General features: G+C 44.1%; 2 protein-coding genes across 2 annotated transcripts in view; both read left to right on the plus strand.

Annotated features, from left to right (window-relative positions):
• Positions 1-4,162, plus strand: part of dtd1 (D-aminoacyl-tRNA deacylase 1) — an 11,568-nt gene extending 7,406 nt beyond the window's left edge. Inside the window, 2 exon segments of the mRNA XM_042104613.1 lie at positions 3,890-3,940; positions 3,942-4,162. Coding sequence (XP_041960547.1) covers positions 3,890-3,940; positions 3,942-4,046 — 156 coding nt within the window. The 3' untranslated portion in view covers positions 4,047-4,162.
• A 4,885-nt stretch (positions 4,163-9,047) lies between these two features.
• Positions 9,048-22,049, plus strand: part of LOC121719143 (sodium/potassium/calcium exchanger 3-like) — a 36,548-nt gene continuing 23,546 nt past the window's right edge. Inside the window, exons 1-2 of the mRNA XM_042104561.1 lie at positions 9,048-9,780; positions 10,921-11,046. Of these exons, the coding sequence (XP_041960495.1) occupies positions 9,588-9,780; positions 10,921-11,046 (319 nt within the window). The 5' untranslated portion in view covers positions 9,048-9,587. The remainder of the gene's footprint in view (positions 9,781-10,920; positions 11,047-22,049) is intronic.

Below are 22,049 nucleotides of genomic sequence, written 5' to 3' on the forward strand. Positions count from 1 at the left end.
CACACACACACACGCGCGCTCCCCCCCTATACTCACATAAACACATTCACTCTCACAAGCTCTCATTTAGACACACACGCACACACACACACTCCTACAGACACACACACACACACACACACACACACTCCTACAGACACACACACACACGCGCGCGCGCTCCCCTATACTCAAATAAACACATTCACTCTCACAAGCTCTCATTTAGACACGCGCACACACACACACTCCTACAGACACACACACACACACACACACACTCCTACAGACACACACACACACACACACACACACACACACACACACACACACACACACACACACACACACACACACACACACACACACACACGCGCGCGCGTGCGCGCGCTCGCTCGCTCCCTTATACTCACATAAACACATTCACTCTCACAAGCTCTCATTTAGACACACACACGCGCACACACACTCCTACACACACACACACACACACACTCCTACAGACACACACACACACACACCATGATGGATGTCTCCCACCACTTCTCATAGTCTGCTTCCTACAGCACCCTCAGGGGACGAGGAGTGTGTATTTCTCCAGGATCTCTTTCTCTTCCTTGGTCGCTGTTCTCTCTTTATGTCTCGTCTTCTCTTCTCTCCTCTCCTCTCCTCTCCTCTCCTCTTCTCTTCTCCTCTCTTCTTTCCTCTCCTCTCCTCTTCTCTTCTCTACTCTTCTCTTCTCTTCTCTTTTCTTTTCTTCTCTCACCTTGCCTCTGCTCTCTCTACTTGTCTTTCACACAATTCCAGTCTCTTGTTGTCTTCCTACAAGAGAGTCTTGTTATTAGTCTTGTTATTCACGCTTCGCTACACACGCATACACATGCACGCACGCACACTCACACACACACGCACACACAGGCAAACCCTAATCAACAAAAGTGGCTAAAATGTCAGTTTGATAAAAGAAAATGATGTGATTGTCAGAGCAGCATTAAGCTAAGACCAACTAACTGCCTTAATTACACCTGCTACACTCACCTATCCCTACCACACATAATAACCTTCACACACACACGCACACACACACACAAACTTTCTCAACTGTGTAGGCGTAGTGTGTTGATTGGCAGGTGGGGGTGCAGGCCTGCCTGTCCTTACATGGATGCCCCCTGTCCACCTGCACATATCAGGCCTACTCTGTTGCCATGACGATCGCACAGCAGGGGGGCGGAGGTGGTGAAGAGCAGGAGACCACTTTAAGAAATTTGAAATGAAAAATCAAACTTCCGTGCCCCCCCCCCCCAAAACACACCTCCCTCCAGCGCCCACACTAGTATGAGTCATAACGGCATCACACAAGGTAGCCGCATTTTTGAAGATTTTCCAATAAGTGCTTTAATTTACCTGGGTCATATTTAAGGGTAGAACAAAAAATCGATACAGCAATGACTTGAATGACTTCTTTTTGCAATATGTTATCGATGCACTGCCACAAAATATCAGTTGTACAATTCATATTTTCAAATGGACTCATCTGCCAATTTGCTTTACCTGAATCACTATGTAATGCACACTGAGATGTGTCTAGAGACTTATATGCATTCATAAAATAAATGTATTTCTTATTTCTTTAGTGACCCATGTTTTTTTGTTTATTTAGAAAACTAATATAAATATATATAAAATATTTTGTTATTCACATTATTTCACAAGAGTTTAATATATATATATATATATATATATATATATATGAGTCACTGTGCTAAAACTCTTGTGAAATGCAGTGAATAAAAACATAATCAAAATGGACTTGACTGAAAGGGGTCAGTTGTGGGAGCCTTTCCTGCTGCTTCTGGTACTTACCAAGAACTAACAACTGACAAAAATGTGATCATGCTCCTTAAGAGAGTAGCTCATTTTGAATCACCATTCTATTTGCACATTTATTAGCAACTTCATGTAAGTGTCTAACAGAATGACAATATCTCTGAACAAGCATGTCTACTAAAGGGACATATAATAACTCTAATAACTTTACGAATCCGAACAAGCGAGTTCTTGAGGGGTTTTTTTTGTTGGGAAAACTAGCAGCCATGATCGATCAGCCCCATGGTGGAGGAGGAGGTCGTATCAGGGAACGCTGTTGTTGTTGTTGTTGTTGTTGTTGTTCCGGCTGCCATGACTCCCATCGCCGGCCGGAGCCGGTCACACCTTATCTGACGCCGTGTTTTATTCAGCGAGACATTTGCACGCTGTTCATTTATTCATCCGTAGCCTTCTCGTCCTCGTCCTCCAGCGCAGCAGGCCTCGCTCCGGTAGCGCTCGTGCCTCGTGGCGGCGGCACTGTGTCTCGGTACAGTGTCCACACGTCAGAACGGTCAGTGGTAGAAGTTGTGTAGGAGAATGATGCGTCTCTCAGGGCTTGTTTGTGTCAGGGTTTCAAAGGTTTTGTTGTGCTGTCTTTTCATTGTGAGTGTGTGTGTGTGTGTGTGTGTGTGTGTGTGTGTGTGTCCACGTTTGTGTCGTACTAACACCATGGAGGTTAAAGCGTGCGTGCAGTTCAGTATTCTCCTTGGTGTCTTCATCTTTCTTTTCCCTTTTTTTTCATTTGCTACCACGACCTAGTTCAGCGCTTCAAGATGTGCTAGTTGCATCAGTTGTGCGTCGGTGTGATTGATGAAGTAATTGTTATTTAGGTCCGCGCGTGCATCCCCAACGCGCACAAACAGCGCCCGCAGAGTCGATGATGCAGCGAATTGCGGACCCATATAAGTCGCTCAACGGGAATCGTGGCTCTTTCCGGGATCATCTCTCCCAGGGTGCGTTTTTGGCTGTCACCATAAGTCCCCCCCTGATGCCGTTTATTTATGGCGACTGTTTTCTTTTTCTGTCCTGAGAGGCATTATAGCTACTCCGAGCTTTAGCCACTAGGCTGATTGATGACTGAAACAAACTTGGTGATGCTCTGAATGATTTCTGTGGCCAGATGTGTGTGTGTGTGTGTGTGGTGTGTGTGTGTGTGTGTGTGTGTTTGTGTTTAATAATGCAGGTTCTTTTGATGTTATGGTTGTCAGCATGAGACTTAAGTCATAAATATTTCTATGGGACTCATGAAAGATTGAACAATAAATGATTCCTTGGGTTTTCCTATCCCTGCCTGTATCTGCCACATGCACATATGTTTGTGTGTGTGTGTGTGTGTGTGTGGTGGGGGAGGGTGTAGAGTGGATATGTGCGTGAATCCGAGTGTGTGTGTGTGTGTGTGTGTGTGTGTGAGAGTGTGTCCAAATCCACACATAGCTAATGGCTTTGTGGCCAGATAAATGTCAGCTCTCTCTGATTTTTTGCTAGTAATCAAATGCACTCTACCTCTTTCCTATATTATTATTTGAATGCATTCTTTCTTTTTTCTTCTATTTTTTTGTGCTCTTTTAGCTGCTCATTTTGTCCAAGCCCTTTGACCTACCAGTGTGTGTGAATTGTATGAAACTTTATTCCTCTTCCATTATGCCTTAATTCCTCTTCTCCATCTCTCCACTTCTCTCTTTCTCCCTCTGTGTTTGACTCTCTGTTCTCTCTCTCTCTCTCTTTCTCCCTCTGTGTTTGACTCTCTGTTCTCTCTCTCTCTCTCTCTTTCTCCCTCTGTGTTTGACTCTCTGTTCTCTCTCTCTCTCTCTCTCTCTCTCCCTCTGTGTTTGACTCTGTTCTCTTTCTCTTTCTGTGCTGTGGTCAGCGTGTGTGAATTTGTGTTTGTGTGTTTATTCCTCTTTATGCCTTTATTCCTCTTCTGTGTTTGACTCTGTTCTCTCTCTCTCTGTTTTCTCTCTCTCTCTCTCTCTCTCTCTCTCTCTCTCTCTCTGTTCTCTTTCTCTCTCTCTCTCTGTTCTCTCGCTCTCTGTACTGTGACCAGTTGGCCAAGCAGGAGAAGCAGCAGCAGCGGAAGGAGAAGACACGAACCAAGGGGGGCGTCCGAGTCGGCCAGGGAGAAGGCCGCCTCGCGGGCCCGCCAGGACCCCAGCGCCAGCAGCGGCGCCGAGGGCGACGTGTCGTCCGAGAGGGATCCCTAGGAGAACCCAGAACTGACCCGCAGCGAGGCCACACCATCCTTTTCCTCCTCCTCTCCTCTCCACACACACACGTACACAAAACACACACACATACACACGCGTACACACACACACACACACCTCCTCATACCAGCTTATCCCCCCTCCCCCACAGAACTGTCAATCATCCTCCACGTTGCCCACTGCTTTCACCCGAGACTCAAACGTCGGACCCGTTCTGTGAACTCGGCTCACAGAGGAGGCCGTGCTGTCAGACCCCCCCCCACGGCGGGGATTGGAAGGCGCTCCTGTCCATTCCGCCCGTCACCGCTAGCCATGCCAGCAGCGTGTGGCAGCACGCCGGCCCAGGGTCCTCCGGCTAAGCCTCTTAACGGCCGCCGCCAGGCCCAACACGCCGTAAGCCCTGGAGAAGAGACGGCCGCCACAAGACCTCCGCCTTGACCACAGTTGTTCATATCGAAGAGGGAGGGAGGGAGGGAGGGAGGGGGGGGGGGGGGGGGGGGGGATTAGCGCTGTTGGGAGAGAGAGAGAGAGAGAGAGAGAGAGGAGAGAGAGGAGAGAGAGAGAGAGAGAGAGGAGAGAGAGAGAGAGAGAGAGAGAGAGAGAGAGAGAGAGAGAGAGAGAGAGAGAGAGAGAGAGTGAGTGCGTGCTGGCAAAAACAATGCAGTGATGATGACATCGGGATATGTTCAAACATCTGCCTGTTGCCCTCGGGTGAACCGTTGCCTAGTGTGCTGGAGGGCATAGGGGTGCTTGGCAGGAAGGGTTTGGGTTGTTTTGTTCATCATCACTGTGTGTGTGTGTGTGGCTCTGGCTCTAATCTCTGTGATTGGGATTCTGTGTAAATATGCTGAGAGACATGCGGGTTCAGAGGTGCTTACATAAGGCCACTATATCAGACGTGTGTGTGTGTGTACACTGTACAACAACTCTTAAATACCTGCCTTTGATTTCTGCCATTGAGAATCTAGGAGACAAATGACAGCTCATTGTGTTAGTGTTTGGTAGCCTGGGTCATGTACATAGGTTGGTGGCCCGTGGGCTTTGCATTGGGGGACTATATAAAACTAAGGCCAAACAGCTAGTGAAGTACTGTTCCATATCAGCAGTTATAGGAAGCATGCTTATTTGGAAGAGACAATGTTTCCTATACCCTCGAACTTGTAAAAAACTCATGATGATAGATTGCTGAACTGCTTTAATCTACTGGATTATTCAGAAGATTTGATTCCTAATGTAACTTGACTTGTAGAGTGGAATCAAATAAAGTATATAAAATGTGTGAGAGAGTGAGAGAGAGAGAAGAAGGTGTGTGTGTGGGGAGGGGTAGCTTTTCCCTATCTACATCCCCAGTCTTGTTGCAGAAAGCTGAGTCAGATTGAATCAGGACACTGTGAACCACAGTTCCTCTGCACTGCAATATTCATTGCGACATTTAGGAGGGCCTGTAATATTGATCTAGTTTGGATTATTCCCCCTCATGGGTTTCATGGATGTACAGGAAACCAAACCAGCACACCAAACCAAATTACGGGCCGCCACAGACACAGGGATCAACCTTTTTGCCCGCTTAATCTAGTTTTTTTTTTTTTTTTTTTCATTCTTTTTTTTCTTGTTTTCTGGAGTAGCAAGGCTGCATTGTGGTACCCTTAGTCCAATGCTGGCCCATTTTTTAACCCTCATCTGGTTTCTGAAACGCTTTTGTCATTGGGAGCTCATTCGGTTCCCTGAAGATTGACGACACCAGTTTTTACACTCTATCTTTTTCTCTTTCTCTGCCCCCCCTCCCTCCACACACACAAACATTTTTTTCTCTCTTGGTCTGTATATCACTCTCTCTCTCTCCCTCTCTGTCATACTCTTACACACGACGCATATTCTCTATGACTGTGTGTATCTCTCTCTCTCTCTCTCTCTCTCTCTCTCTCTCTCTCTCTCTGTCTCTCTCTGTCTGTCCAGTCCTCTGCTGTCCTTCCCTCAGGCTCTGGTAAAGCTCCATCCCCAAAATGGCCCTCTGAGCCCCAGTGTGCTCCACACCACGAGACACCAACACCAATCTCTCTCTCTCTCTCTCTCTTCCAGAACCAGGCCAGTGTGTGCGTGTGTGTGTGTGGGTGTGTGTGTGCGTGTGTGGATGGAGACGTTGGAGGTGAAACTTACTTTACTATGAACGCCCAAGAAATTCTCGCTCCACTGTCGTCCGTTTTGGGGTCCTCCAAAACTTTCCCTCCCTTGTTTGTTTTATTTATTTTATTTTATTTTATTTTTGTTTGATGAAGCAGAGTGTTTTTGTGAGGCAACTTCAAATGTATATATAATTGTCATCAAAGGTCAAATACTCTGTGTGAAATGTATATCTTACCATCATATTACTGTAAATGTTGCCGTCAAACTTTAGTTTTTAAAAAATAAACATAAAAAGAAAGAGAACATTGTATCACTATGAGAGCATTACAGAGCCAGTGGAAGTCTCATAGATAGATAGATGAATAGAAACTTTATTGATCCCCAGGGGAAATTCAAGAATTCATGCTTTGGGCATAAACTGCATGCATGTATTTCTCAGTGTACCATCATCCTTGCCACCGACAGCTTACATGATGATGTGCTCTTCAAGCCCGGCTGTGAGTTTCTTTATCATATCGATGTTTCATCTGCGTGCCCGAGCTAAGCACCACCATGGAGCTGTGTCTGCAGACCAGACATCATCTCGACGTGCCTTAACCTGTAGCCATTCCTGGGTGAGCTGCCAAACCAGTGCATAGTGACGGGGGAACGAAAGTTCACCAGGAGTGATGCACGCTGTGTATGTGTGTGTGTGTGTGTGTGTGTGTGTGTTCACCGGGAGTGATGCACGCTGTGTGGGTGTGTTCACCGGGAGTGATGCACGCTGTGTGTGTGTGTGTGTGTGTTCACCAGGAGTGATGCACGCTGTGTGTGTGTGTTCACCGGGAGTGATGCACGCTGTGTGTGTGTGTGTGGGTGTGTTCACCGGGAGTGATGCACACTGTGTGTGTGGGTGTGTTCACTGGGAGTGATGCACACTGTGTGTGTGTGTGTTCACCGGGAGTAATGCACGCTGTGTGTGTGTGTGTGTGTGTGTGTGTGTGTGTGTGTGTGTGTGTGTGTGTGTGTGTTCACGTGTTCACCGGGAGTGATGCACGCTGTGTGTGTGTGTGTGTGTGTGTGGGTGTGTTCACCGGGAGTGATGCACACTGTGTGTGTGGGTGTGTTCACTGGGAGTGATGCACACTGTGTGTGTGTGTGTTCACCGGGAGTAATGCACGCTGTGTGTGTGTGTGTGTGTGTGTGTGTGTGTGTGTGTGTGTGTGTGTGTGTGTGTTCACCGGGAGTGATGCACGCTGTGTGTGTGTGTGTGTGTGTGTGTGTTCACCGGGAGTGATGCACGCTGTGTGTGTGTGGGTGTGTTCACCGGGAGTGATGCACGCTGTGTGTGTGTGTGGGTGTGTTCACCGGGAGTGATACACGCTGTGTGTGTGTGTGTGTTCACCGGGAGTGATGCACGTTGTGGGTGTGTTCACCGGGAGTGATGCACGCTGTGTGTGTGTGTGTGTGTGTGTGTTCACCGGGAGTGATGCACGCTGTGTGTGTGTGTGTGTGTGTTCACCGGGAGTGATGCACGTTGTGGGTGTGTTCACCGGGAGTGATGCACGCTGTGTTAGGGGGCACTCATGGGACAGCATGGTGGAGAAGGCATGACCCAAATATGTCTCGATTCCCCCTCTCTCTCTCTCTCAATTCCAAAATCGTCATACTGTTTTGAATAGCAGAATCTCAACTGAATAAGAGTTAATGTTGACAAGCACTGAGTGGCGGGGCATTTATTTATTTATTTTTTATTGTGCTGCTTTGTTTCAGGTGCATACAGACATGGTATGCTTAAGTCTTCACCTGTAACTAGGTAAGTTGTAAAGTAACAATGATGGTGATATGGTGTGTGTGTGTGTGCACATTGTTGTGCGGCTGGCTGTTAGAAGCTAAATGCCCAGTTAGAAAGCTGGACCACGGGTGTGGTAGCCTCTCCCACTAGTCCAGGAAACTGGGTTAAATTCCAGGCATTCTGATAGGCTTGCCTATAGAGTCTGGGACAGTCTCTCTCTGGCTTTATCTTCCATCTTGTGTGTGTGTGTATGTGTGTGTGAGCGCCATTCTAAACCCCACTGGCTATGGAAAAACAATTTAACTGGGTTTAATTTGTGTCCCGGCCCCCTTCCTTCTCCTCCTCCTCATCCTTTCTTTGCAATTCTTTTTTTTTTTACTTCCTCTGTGCACTTCAGAGACTCAGGGATTTCTTGTTTTTTTTTTTTTATGTGTTTCAACAAGTGGGGAAAGGAGTGGGCCACTTTGTGTTTCATTCCTCATTAGAGAGATATTAAGGTCCCCAAAAGATATGCAGGAATTTTCTGAGGAATACACAGGAGATTCTCTCGCTCTTTCTCTCTCTCTCTCTCTCTCTCTCTCTCTCTCTGTGTGTGTTTGTGTGTGTCCTCCCTCGACCTCATGTCAACTGAAAGAGTTAAACGCTCACCCCAGTGAAAACGAGCTGCCTAGAGCCTAACCACTTTTTCCGTTCTTGCTGGAAAGTTTCCAGTGCGATTTACATGAATGCAGCCGCTTGACAACCACTCGTGCCTGCTAGCCAGATGACATTTGTTGGCTATCAGGAGTTCTCTTTGAACACCAAAGCATCAGTTGCCATCTTTAGTCCAAGACACGATGAGGTTGTAGAATAGTGAACTAATAGCCTTCAGTCATAAAAGTATTATTGTATAAAAATGCCCTAGCCCAATTTTTTTGTCATACAAAATAACTGAAAGAATGTTTGGAGTTGTAAACAAAGTGGGAGTTTGTTTATTTTCCCCACAAGCCAAAAGCCATCCATGGCCTAGTATAATTTCATATTTGGATGGTGATGAGAGTTAGCCTACTGTTTAATTTATTAGTCGTCAAAATTAATGTTGTGCGAAAAGTTCGTTCTGAGGCGCAAACAAACCCTTTATATAATCTTATGTAATTCAGCGGTCGACATGGAATTTTTGTCCCACTGAAGCTCCTTTTCCCAGAAGAGGGCAGTGATAGGCGTCGTTTTTTTTTTTTTTTTTTTTTTTTTGCTCCGCGGCTCCAATAATTTCTCTTACACGCTGAGGCCATTTCCAACATCTAACTGCTTGAAAATCTCTTGCGCTCTCTCCCCCCTCTCTCTCTCTCGCTTTCTCTCGTTATCTCTCTCGGCCAACATCCTACACATCACCACGCACAGTGCGCTGCGTATAACCTGACACGTACATGGAGCCCTCCTGCCGCCCACCCCTTCAGGAATAGCACAACATTTTGATACTTGAAATGGCATAGAAGGAAGCTTGTGCCGTATCAACGCCGCCGGTATTTCAGAATTGTTTGGCTACTCTGTGGACGTATGTGGTAACTCATCGCACACTTTTTCACCAACCTACTTTCGCGGTCATCCTGTAACCCTCGTGATTTTTTTTTTTTGTGTGAACCCCTCTCCGCGGAGAGCGCATGGATCTGATAACTACTGGTAGTATGTCTCCAGCTGTCCGGTCCAGGAATCGACCCCTGCAAGTAATGCTGAACCAGAAGAAGATCAAAGCCCGGAGGAAAAAACGCAAGGAGTTGTTGTTTATACAGTTGTGCTTTTTGGGTGGTATGTTTCTGGTTGTCACAGCGCTCTGCTATCTCGCGGATGGGACAGGTGAGCTTGCTGGGAGACATCGTGCCACTTTTAGTTTGTAGTGTCTGTCTCATAACTCCTAATGTCAGTAACTAACACACCAGATGTTCTCACTCATATTATTCACAGGTTGAAAATGTGTGCCTGTTAAACCGTTAAATCTGTAATTTATTAACTCATGAACCATGATGCTCTGAATGAAGTGATAGGCTACTGGATTGCATGGAGATACGGTAACTTTTGATGGTAAATCACATCCAGGGATTGCCCAATTTCATGTCGCGATACGGCGTGACCGCAAACAAAACGTATTGTAAAAAAAGATTCCAGACCGCCGGTTAAGAATTCGAAAGTGAGGGCGAAAATCCCAACTGAGTGCAGAACGCCCATTAAATTGTTTCTAACTATGACTACATCTTTATCGTGGGAGCAAGATGGTTAGGTGTAAATATTCATACCCCGCACCGCGTGATTTGCACATCAGTATCGGTTCACGGAGACGCACCAGTGTGCTTCGGTGTGTGTCCAATGTAAGCGTAAAAGCTACCGGGGGCTAATGCACTTCCCTTCTATTGTATGCTTGAGATCTCTTAATGAACATGACGGCATATCAATTAAGGTTGATTATTTATGATGTGCACTGGCAGGTTGTGTAGTGCACGACGAGCATAGTGATAGTGCCTGTGAAAGCCATGCGCTCTGTGAAGCGCATTTTAAAGCCACAAGTAGCTTATTTGTTGGAGTTAAGTCACTACAAGTGCTTGTTCGTTAAAACCCATTGCATGGAAATCATATCATATATATCACATTATCAATATTATATAATATTACTTGACAGCATTTGAAGGGGCTAAGTTAACCATCACCACAACCCATCTGCCAAAATAGGAAATCTTTTTTTATGACCTTGAATACATTCAATCAATATTATAAATACATTTTTATTCAAGATGTGACCTTCAAAAGTCACATTAGATGAAGAGGTCAACCTGGGTAGGCTATTTATAAAACAAATAATATTTCTATAGTGATATAAAAAAGGTTTTTCTTCCAGTTGGTTCAAAATAGAAATAAAGACAACTCCAGAGCAAGTGCCAGTCTGTGGTATAAGTGCTACAAGTGTGTGCATTTGAGTTTTCCTTGCGTTTTCCTGTTTCTTAGGTTATGACGTGTCCAGCTTCACGTCCCACGACGCTGACCGGGGCATTGGTAGGAGACTGCTGTACATCTCAGATGACTACAATAGCACAGAGGAGCAGGATGAGCAGAAGAACTGCACATCTCCAGGTGAGGATAGTACACTCACAGAAGAGGAAAGACTCATACAGCTACATAATGGGGACAATAAAAAAGTTCTTTCTAGGACACTCTTAGAACTCCTTGGACTCCTAGCTTCACTGCAGCTGTGTCACCGGTGAAGGTGTGCTGTAGAACCTACACAGTATCACATATATACATTGACATACAATGATTGATTCATTTAATATACATTAGATACTGAGCACATCCAGTAGTATAAGTAGGCTATCAACCATAACCATAGTATTAGTAACATACTTCTGTAGATTACCAGGTGGACTTCATAAACATGAGGAACCCTTTAATGGCTGCAAGAGTCTTGGAGTTCAGAGACTAGAGAGATGGGAGTCAGTATAGAATTCTACATTGATGTGCCTTTTCACAACTTCCATCAACCACCTCTTTCTGTAGCTCTGATAGATAGATAGATAGATACATACATACATACATACATAGATACATAGATAGATACATACTTTATTGATCCCTAGGGGAAATTCATGCTACACCTGCTGAGGGCAGTTCTGAGCCTTCCCAACATCAGCCAATCAATCTTGATTAGGCTACTCACATCCATCTCCATGTTCATCTATGAATATCGGGGCAGTGGTAGTGTAGTGGTTAAGGAGCTGGGCTAGCGTGCAGTAGCCTGAAAGTTGTGGGTTCAATTCCCAGCTTCCACCGTTGTGCCCTTGAGCAAGGCACTTAACCCCAAGTTGCTCCGTAGACAATGTAATCCCTTGTAATATAGTTGACATATGTAAGTCGCTTTGGCTAAAAATGTGTCAGCCAAATGTAAAGTAATGTACTAAATCTTACGCTCAAGTGAAGACAGGCTATTTAGACATACAGTTCTTCAATCATCCTAATGGAGTTTACTGTCTTGTACACGTGTGTGTCATGATGCTATTGTGTCAACATTTTTCTTTTACCTTGAGGAAGACGATTAATATGTTCATGCGATTTAATGTTACTGCCACATTGCAACTGTATTTTTTTATTTTATTTTTTTTAAACTAAAGCCAGGTGATTGCTCCACAGCACACGGTGGCCTCATTAATAAAACCACGCAGTCCTCAGTCTCCTCCTAGACCCACTCCACCAAAGTCACCCTGCCGAATATAGCTAGGGGCAGAGGTCAAAGGTCAAGTGAGCCAGCACTCCAGGGAAGGCCCTATCTCCTGATTTAGATCAGAGCCACATCTCCAAGCCTCCGTCGTCGACGCAGGGGCTAGCCAAAGATTTTAGAGTACTAACCGCCCCAGTCCTCTCTGGGCTAACTGCTGTAGTGGTTTTAGAGGATTCAGTATGTGTCTGAGGTTTAGTATTAAGAGGCTGGTAAAGCTGGCCTTTGTTGCCTGTGTAATGTGTGAGTTAGGTGAAGCACTTACTGCAGAGGGTTTTGCCTTAGGTTAGTTCACTAAGTGCACATTTGCATTTCCATCTCTTGTTTGCATGTGTATGTATTTATGTAGTCAGGAGAGTGTGTGGGCATACACATTATGCTGCATATACTGTGTGTGCATGCTCCAGTGTGTGTGTTCTTGTTGTTTTATAGTTGTGTGTGTGTGTGTGTGTGTGTGTGTGTGTGTGTCCAGGTATATCCTGTTTGTGCTGAGTGACACACAATCATCAAACATTACCACCCCTCTCTTGCTCTCTCTCTTTCTTTCTTTCTTCCTCTCCCTCCCTCTCTCTATTTCCCTCTCTCACAATCTCTTTCTCTCTCTCTCTCTCCCTCTCTCTCGCTCTCTCTCTCCCTCTCCCTGTCCCTCTCTCCCTTTCTCCTTCTCTCTGGAGGGTGCCGTGTCTGTTGATTACTCGTTCTCTTCTCCCGCTGTTCCTGTTTCTCACTCAGAACTCATTTAGTTAATTTCACATAATACTCCCCACCCCACCCCCACCCCCACCCCCAATACCCTGTGAGATATCAGAGAGATGTTTGTGTGTGTGTGTGTGTGTGTGTGTGTGTACATTTGTGTCTCTGTACTCACACTTCTAGCAAAGTGTGATCTTATGTTTTCACTCATGTTTTTCCTAGCCAGTGCAATTACACTCTTCTTTGGTTACATTTATTGACACTGTTTTTGCCTGTTTGGAATCAGTGCATGTGGGTCTGGATCTGCACAATCTTCAGAGAGGCAATGTGTTTGGTGCGTAGCCCTTGACAGTTGCACAACAGATTATTTTGAAAGTTTCGGGAAGCATCCACCGTTGCCCTTATGAACCTGGACACAACTTCTCGTGAGTTTGTAATTGAACAAGATTCTGTTGGAGAGGACCAGCGAGGAATCCCCTCTGGGTAGAACTGCAGCCTCATTAAACCGGGGAGTGATTTACGAGCGGGTCGACCCCACGTTGCGATGCTGTGGGCAGTTTGTGTGTGGCAGTGGGGGTCCCACTCTCGGGGGCTTAGGGTTAGGGTTAGCTCTCGGGGGAAAGCAACGGAGGATGATAGAAGCTCCGATAGCACCTTCTGGCACACCACGCTGTCTTGGTGACTCACCACTAACATCGCCCTGACCTGTTGATCATTGAGAGAAGACTCAGAGGAAACAAATTGGGGGTTGTGTGTCTTTTTTCGGGGTCCTTTTTAAGTGAGTCACAACAAAACTACGATGCAGTCACATCCTGTTAATTCTACCCAGGAGGCTCTTAAGAGCTGTGGGTTGTTTGACATCAGAGGGAGGATAACCACAACAGTCGTGATCAACGATGATGACAATAGGGTCACAAACAAATTAATTATACTTTAATTATGCCAGCGTGCTGGCTTAGTCAGGTTATTAAGAGGAGCGAAACACCAGATCATGTCATGAACAGCTCCAGTTTAGCCACTGAGCAGCAGTGGTGTCAGTGTCCAACACCATTTACTGACCTGGTGTCCATGGGGGACCCTGCGGTTATTTCCCCAGTAACTCCTTCCCCCTAACTTCCTGTCTGCTCTCTACTGCCCTATCAATAAAGGTTAGAAAAGCACGAAAACAAAACAAAACAAAAAGAAAGTTCTAGTTCCCAACCGTCGAGCTGTATTTGCTCAAGGTCTAATGTCAAGTTTCAAAATGATCATTGCCACGACTCTCGGAGCATGTCCAAGAAGACAGTCTTTTCACAAAGACTTAAACTCAACGATGGGACATACTGTATATCTCTATGGACCTGAAATATTCATCTTGATATCTATTCTATGCAAACGCACACACTCAGCACATGGGCCTTTGGTCTCTTGAGTGGAGGCCTGTTTCATTTCAGCGATCACAGCAGCCGCTGAAGCATTCTGAGCTCCCCGTGAGTGATTCACTGAGCTCAGGCTCCTAGTTGGGTGCTTGATTTACACCGCCCAGCGTTCACAAGTTCAAGTCTAAAGTTAGTGTAGTGTGCAGGCCGTATCACATTGAATTAAGACTGTGGTTGGAGGCAACTCTGGTTCAGTTGACAATGTGTTCAAGTGTCTCAAGTAGCATTAAATTAAAGCTTTTATCTGTGAAGCTGCTCTGTGGAATGTGAGCCATGACTTTTAAGGAGTTATAAGCATTTGAGCTGCATGTCACAAGGCAATTAAGTCCAACTGCAAGTCAATTTGTTACGTCATTGCTGTATAGAGAACCATCATGTTACAGTATCTGCTAAAATACAGTGTGAAAGACAAACAACAATGCTGTTTTTCTTAGTTTGGAATTTTCATACTTCGTATTACTGCACTTTGGCTTTGCAGGGCAGAAGGCATCTCTTTAATTGATTTATACACGTAATTGCAGAGGTGTAAAACCTTGACTCCTACCAGATACATAATGAACACAATTCATCAGCCCGGTAGATAGTGCTAGTGCTAGATAATTAGTGAAATCACACATACTGCAAAAAATAAAATCTGATCAAGTGTTATTCATCTTATATTTAAATCAAAAAATCTATTTGGTATTGTTTCTAGTATGAAAAGACTTACCAAGCACACCCTCAAAATACCATTTTGACTCAATTTTAGAAGGCTTTGACTTATTTTAAGGACTTCTTTCTTATCAAGATAAATTTGCTCAATGCACTGACAGACAAATTGGCTTGTTTTCAGGATGAGACATCTTAAGATAAGTTGAACTATACTTAAATTAAGTCAAATGAATTTTATGAGAGAGTGCTAGGTAAGGCTCTTTATACTGAAAACAATACCAACTAGATTGTTTGATCTTGATATAAGATGAATAACACCTGGTTAGATTTAGTTAGATAAGCAGTTTTTGCAGTGCATGTGAAGTGCACAGGTAGAACAACACATGGTAGGACTTATACCTTCTGAAGCCAGAGGTTTCCACCTCTGTTTGACAGGTTCACCTCTGGTTGATTGACAGGTTCACCTAAGATGTGACTGCACTATATATTCTATTACAGGCATGTCACTGACACAGAGGGATGTGTATTGTTGTTGATGTGTGAGGGATGTGTATTGTTGGCTTTTATTCCTTAATCTTTAGACTTTAATCAAGTAGACAATTGTCCTTTAGAAAGCTCATACACTTCTGGTGGAACGTCAGCTGTGTTAGCGCAGCATCTTCAGTTTTGTGTGGTAGCCTACCACAGGTAGGTTTGAATGACAGAAAAGATTGATATAATAAGTAGGCTAGTTCTAGATGTAGTAGCATAGTAGTTTATAGTAATAGCTTTTATATTTGCTTCATAGTAGTAAACTGAAAAAGAAGTGATTGAGAAGGTGAAGAAATAGTTTCGATTTCAGTGTTGTGAAGGGAATGACGATCCAGACAGGAGAGAATGGGGACTGGGGAGGTTGTTGGCCCCCATATGTGCGGCTGTATTGAGCTATGATATGGTTGTCTCTTACTGTATATTCACAATCCATTTTCTCCGTAGTTGGTCGTCAAGAGGAGAAAGTATGAAAGCTTGTGGTCAAATTGAATTTAGCTGATGTCCAACACAGGGGGATACAACAGTGCTACCCCTTCACAGTGCTGAATTTTAACCCTTAAAGGTGTAGGTTTTTGAACATTCTAAGTTCCGCAACAATTGAAGGTTCTAAAATTCTATGTTGAATTCAATGAACCCAGATATTCTTTAGAATGTTAATTTCCCAACATGGTACTCCTTTAATCTCTTCATCGCCCCGATTATTATGACCGCCGCGCAGCGAAGCGGCGGTCATATAGGTTTAGTCAGATTTTTATTTATTTATTTTTTTTTTTTCCCCGCATGTCCAAATTTCCGTCAAGGATTCCTGGGACACTGAAAGACCGGGGTACACAAAACTTGGTGGGCATGTAACCCCACATGGATAGCATGGAACCGTCGTTTTTCATTTTGATCTGTGGCCCCCCCGCTGGACTGGACCCCCCAAAAGGAGGGTAGGGCAGACACAGTTTTCTGTGAATATCTCGAGAACCGTAGGGTTTAGGAGGACCATTTTTTTTTTGTATGTTGATCTCAAGGGGCCATGTCAACCCATTCCATAACCACTCATTTCATGTATAGCGCCACCTAGTTAAACACAAAAAAGCCCATGGTGTTCCTTGATTATTACGCTGGAGTGTGTGGTGTGGTAGGTGTGTGAACCCAGTTAAGAGAGGATGCTGTAGAAACAAGCTGGTGGCCTTGTGTTGAACAAGTTCCACTTCCTGTTGTTATGGCACCTTGTGTAACCTGCCAATTATATGGAAGATAACAGAGTACACACTCTGTTCATCAATGTTTGACTCATCCTTTCAGTGTGTCTGTGTGTGTGTGTGTGTGTGTGTGTGTTCTCAGCCTGCATGACACTTTCTCTGTAAGAGTGTGGTAGATCCTGATGGGGCTGTTTTCGTGCGGCAAACAGGAGACCGTAAATGTCACATTACTCAGCACAGGAGGGCATGTACACAACGCACAAGTGTGTCACCCTGCATCAGCACATGAGGGGAAGTGTGTGTTTGTGGTTTGTGGACAAGCTGGTCGTGTGTGTGTGTGTGTGTATTTGTCTATTTGGCTATGTTTTTCACATGGCCATGGCCACGATCTTGCTAATATGCCACTAGCTCAGTTGAGATGTTCCATGTCAAGGCATGTCATTGACATAAGAGAATGCAGTGGGAACAGGATTGTGGTCAAGGCATGACACCTGTGACTGCTGCCCTTCCTGTTGTTTTGGCATCTTATGTTATCTCTCAATTACCTGGAAAATAACGTGTGTGTGTGTGTGTGTGTGTGTGTGTGTGTGTGTGTGTGTGTGTGTGTGTGTGTGTGTGTGTGTGTGTGTGTGTGTGTGTGTGTGTGTGTGTGTGTGTGTGTGTGTGTGTGTGTGTGTGTGTGTGTGTGTGTGTGTGTGTGTGTGTGTGTGTGTGTGTGTGCGCGTGCGTGCGTGTGTGTGTTCATTTCATAGATAAGTATACCCCCATGAGTCACCCCTCATGGAGTTTATCTGACGAGAGGGTATGAAGCTTGAAATAGGACGCTCTGAGTCGCCATGTTTGTTGTGCTACACAATGTAATCTAACAAGCTGACAGACAACTCATAAATCCCATCAGACAAGTTTTGGTTATAATAATACTATTATTGGATAGTACAGTGTCTGTTACTCACTAACTTTTGAAAAGTCTAAACGATGACACAACGACAGGGAAACTAATTTTAGGGCCCAAAACCATTTTTGCACCAGGCTGTAAGTAAATACGTTTTGGAGCCACCCCATATGGACATTCAAGGTACTGCTGTTTTTTCTCCCAACTTCAGCATTGGCTTCATTGTTTGGTTGCCATTGCCTGCTTTTTTGATATATACACATGCACAGCTGTGACTATATGAGAACTTTTGCCTGTGGTTCTACCATTACGTGTGTGTGTGTGTGTGTGTGTGTGTGTGTGTGTGTGTGTGTGTGTGTGTGTCTGCTTAAATGTGTCATATGGACGATCACTGACCCACAAGCATGCCTCTTATAGGAAAGAGTAGGCTACAGAAGGTTAAATGTCTCCATAACAAAGAAACAGCTTTGTGTATCTTCCTTTATTCCTTGTTGGAAAACCCCCTCTTTCTTACATATTTTACCCTCGAACAAGGATGTCTGTTGTGGAAATGTCAGGTGATGAAATTCGTGAGAGAGAGAGAAAAAGAGAGAAAATACTTCTCCAGTAGTGATAACGTCTTCATAGTCCTCTGAGCATTCTTATACTTTGTTTAGCACAATAATCTGCGTCTCACTCTCAGATCGTATAATTTCATACAGTGAATTTTGTTCATAAATAAAACAGGAATGTGCATGCATAAGTCTACATGCTTAATTCGCATGCATGCATGTGTAATGGTGACGTGCGTTAGTCACATGTCTTCTTCTTCTTTTTATCTCGCATTGTGCAGTAATGCTCATAATATACATTGCAGTCTATTGACATGTAAGACATACGTATGTAGGCTACTATATGTGAAAAGGATAATGTTCTAGCTTAGTTGATCATTTAACAGCTAAGCTAACAGCGGTTAAAACACACCAACAGCTAAAATAAACTTCACCAGGGTTAAAATTCCTAGCCTGCCTTTATATAGCATACAATATGTATTTTTAATGAGGCAGACTTTCCACCTATTGAAAAGGAGAGGGGATGCATTGAGAATATGTTCATATTCGTCTTACTAACCTCTTAATGCCTAGTATAGGTCACAACTGGTCAGTCGTTGTTATGTTTGATGTATGTTTTGATATACTACTGCATGTTTTCACATCAAATGTCCAACCTAAGAAATGAGGCAGCTGTTTGTCTTGCTCTTAGATTTCATAAAACTGGGGGAAAAAAACTGAATACATCTGAATCCTCCACTTTCTTCATTTGAAATTGGTCAAATCATTGAAAAATAAACTTCACTATTTTTAGACACATTTAAAAGTTTGACCATGTACATGTAGCTCCCCCTGTGCCTTCTCCCTTTTCAATCGCAAAATATTCTCTCAGCAGGACGCCACTTAAGTGCATAAGCTACTGAGGACCACAGTAGCCCCCCAGCTTTGCTCCTGTGCCGTAGCTCTCTGTCAGTAAACAGATGCTTTTCCTATTGATCTATTTCCAGTTCAGCGAGTGCACGACTTTTCTCTGCGGAAGCCCAAGTGAGCTTCTAGTGGGAGTCCGAGTCCAATATCTACATCAGTACCCTCTGACTCTGACTGGAAAATGTCACAGCCTAAGACATGGGAACATGCACTGGTACTTGGAAATAAATTGGCCATCCTAGTCTAGGATGTACATCGTAATCATTTATGTAGTCCATCTCTGTAAGAGCGAGATGGTTTCTAACATGGATTGAGGCGTACGTCCACACTCATCTAGAACATGGCACAAAGATGGGAGGAAGCGATGGGAGAGAGTTGCTGGAAATCTATAGATAACTTCTATAGATTCTATATTAGTATATGTGACCCTGCAAGGCGTTGACACTCAAGATTGTGTGAAGAGATTGTCCTGGCTGTTGTAGTGTGTAGTTTAGAAGTTGTATAGGACATATGTTGATATGTGATATGTCATATGTCATAGGTGATGTAGTTGAAGTGTGTGTGGAGGTGATTTGTGTGGTCGTGTGTGGTTGAGGCGGTGGTAGCGTAGTGGTTAAGGACCTGGGCTAGCATGCAGTAGCCTGAAAAGTGGCGGGTTCAATTTCCGGCATCCACGGTTGTGCCCTTGAGCAAGGCACTTAACCCCAAGTTGCTCCAGGGACAATGGGGAACGGTCAACTGACATGTGTCCTGAAAGGGGATCGGTCAACTGACATGTGTCCTGAATGTTTTGTTCTGCCCCAAAGGCCACTTTGTATTATAATGTGTATGTGGGGTGTTGTTTTATGAGATTGTCCTGGCTGATTGTCACCCTCACAGTTGAGTTTTATCTTTCTCACATTCTTACTGGTATATGTGCTGCTTGTGATATTTGAAAGAACCAGAAGAGACAGACAGACAGAAGCTATTTCTGCCACAGCACTAACCAACAGTAAATGGTTATAGCATAATAACAACATCTTTATAAATGTCATTATAAACCAAGAGGTAAACAAATGTTGGTGGCATTTAGTCATTGTAATTCAATTGTCATTGAGCTTTGCATTGCAATCACTGGCCTATATTCCGAGGACACTCATAGGTTTCCCTAGCCTGACGAGCCAGACCCACATTAAAATGTAGGGTCTGGGCACTCACCGTTCGCAGTGCTCAGTCCGAGGGGCGGGATAATCGGTTGTCTTTCAAATTCCCACTGCACGCAATAGGATAGCGCTGAGTCCCATGCGTTTTCCCACCAGCGGAGCTAGTTGGCTAGTTCAAACTTTTGCCATCTTAAAACAAGCTTAACTCGTGTCACACTGTTGGCCAACAGCAACATCCATCTTCTTTGTTTTCAAGTAGCAGGGAATTCAAGCCAAACTGTTGCAACTCTGCCATCAATCATTATGTTAAGCCCGCCTAACGACTCTATACACGATTTGATTGGCCTGACAGAAGTTTAATTTTTCGAGCTCACAAAACAATGGAGAGTTGCTAGACTAGCCCTGGAAGCAAATGTAATTTGCTGCCGCTAGGGTGCGTCTAGATTTCTAGGCTAAGGTTTCCCATGGTCCTGCTTAGACTTACACTAGTTCCCAAGTCTAATCATCTGAATAAAACAGCTAAACAAAAGGAAACTTTTTTTATATTGTCAGTGCCTGTTTATTTCAAAACCTTTGTTTATGACAGTGTAATCAGTTACTTTTCTCATTTGTTCCTGAACACTTTCCTATCAGAGAAAGCCAAGATTTAAGCAATAAACAGCAGATTAAAGCACTTTAACTACATGCTTAGGAAAAGGGGGAAGTGATAGACAGTAAAGCAACAAAGAACATACTGGCAGGATACTTTTCATTTTTACGTCATTTGGCAGTGAATTTGATGCTAGCCCCATCACCGCTGTGGTTATTTTAAACTTCACACGGCCACACATTCTCAGAGTCAGGCTTTTCAGGTGTTCATCATGTTTAATCGCTAAGCTCTGCAGGCAGTCAGGGATAATTTGTGTACGTTGAGTTCTTGTGAGTAACAAAAAAGGGGGAGGGAGAGAGACAGAGAAAGAAAGAGAGAAAGAAAGCATTTCCCAGTGTGCACAATTATCCTCTGCTTCCCTTTTGGCTGTGGATTGGGAGCATGATGGTAATTGGCTGGTTTGCTGCCATGCAGTGTTTAAGGTAGATGCACCACATGTGTGTATTATGTGGTGTGTCCCTCCTCTGGACTACAGGGAGGTACAACATTGGAAAACATTGATAAAACATTGGTAAAACATTGCTCTTATGAAGCAGTAAAGTCCTTTCATTCATCACAGTAAAGGCTCCCCTGTCTCAACATGCCCATCTATCATACATCTGTGATGAGCTTGCATATTCGTACTACTTCGTCCTATTTCGACTATTAAAACATATTTTGTCTGTTATATGAAAGTAGCCAAATTAAAACTGAAAAAAGGGCGTATATGAATTTTACATCCTTCCTCCTAATGTATAAAACCGCGAAAGGAAGCACTATGAAAGAGTGATGGTCTCTCCTCAGGGTTTCACACATATGGCGACCAGTATGCTGAGCTAAGAGATGTCTCCAGCGGCAGGAAAACTCTCTTTTTTTTGTCCAATGATGTGTAATAAAGTAAAGGTAAATAAATTAAAAGACATGTTAAAATATATATCTGGATAAGTAAATTACACAGTTTAGAAAATGCAAAAGAGAAGAAGTGCAAAAAAATAAAAGAAAGGGGAAAAATATTGAATAGGAGCATGTCGCGCAATGAGTGAATCTCACACAGAGAGAGATAGAGAGAGCAAGAGAGAGAGATAGATAGAGAGAGAGAGTACATGACTCATCATTCTTATTTATCCCTGTGAGTAGCCCCCCTTTCCCTCCTCACATCACCTCATCTCACAATTTGAGCTTGCACTCTTCCCAGAAGTGTGTGTTGCCACGGTGACGGCCTCGGGATTATGTCATCGGCGTGGCGGCACAGCACAAGTGGCA

Source organism: Alosa sapidissima, chromosome 9 (assembly GCF_018492685.1).
Source record: "Alosa sapidissima isolate fAloSap1 chromosome 9, fAloSap1.pri, whole genome shotgun sequence".
NCBI lineage: Eukaryota > Metazoa > Chordata > Actinopteri > Clupeiformes > Clupeidae > Alosa > Alosa sapidissima.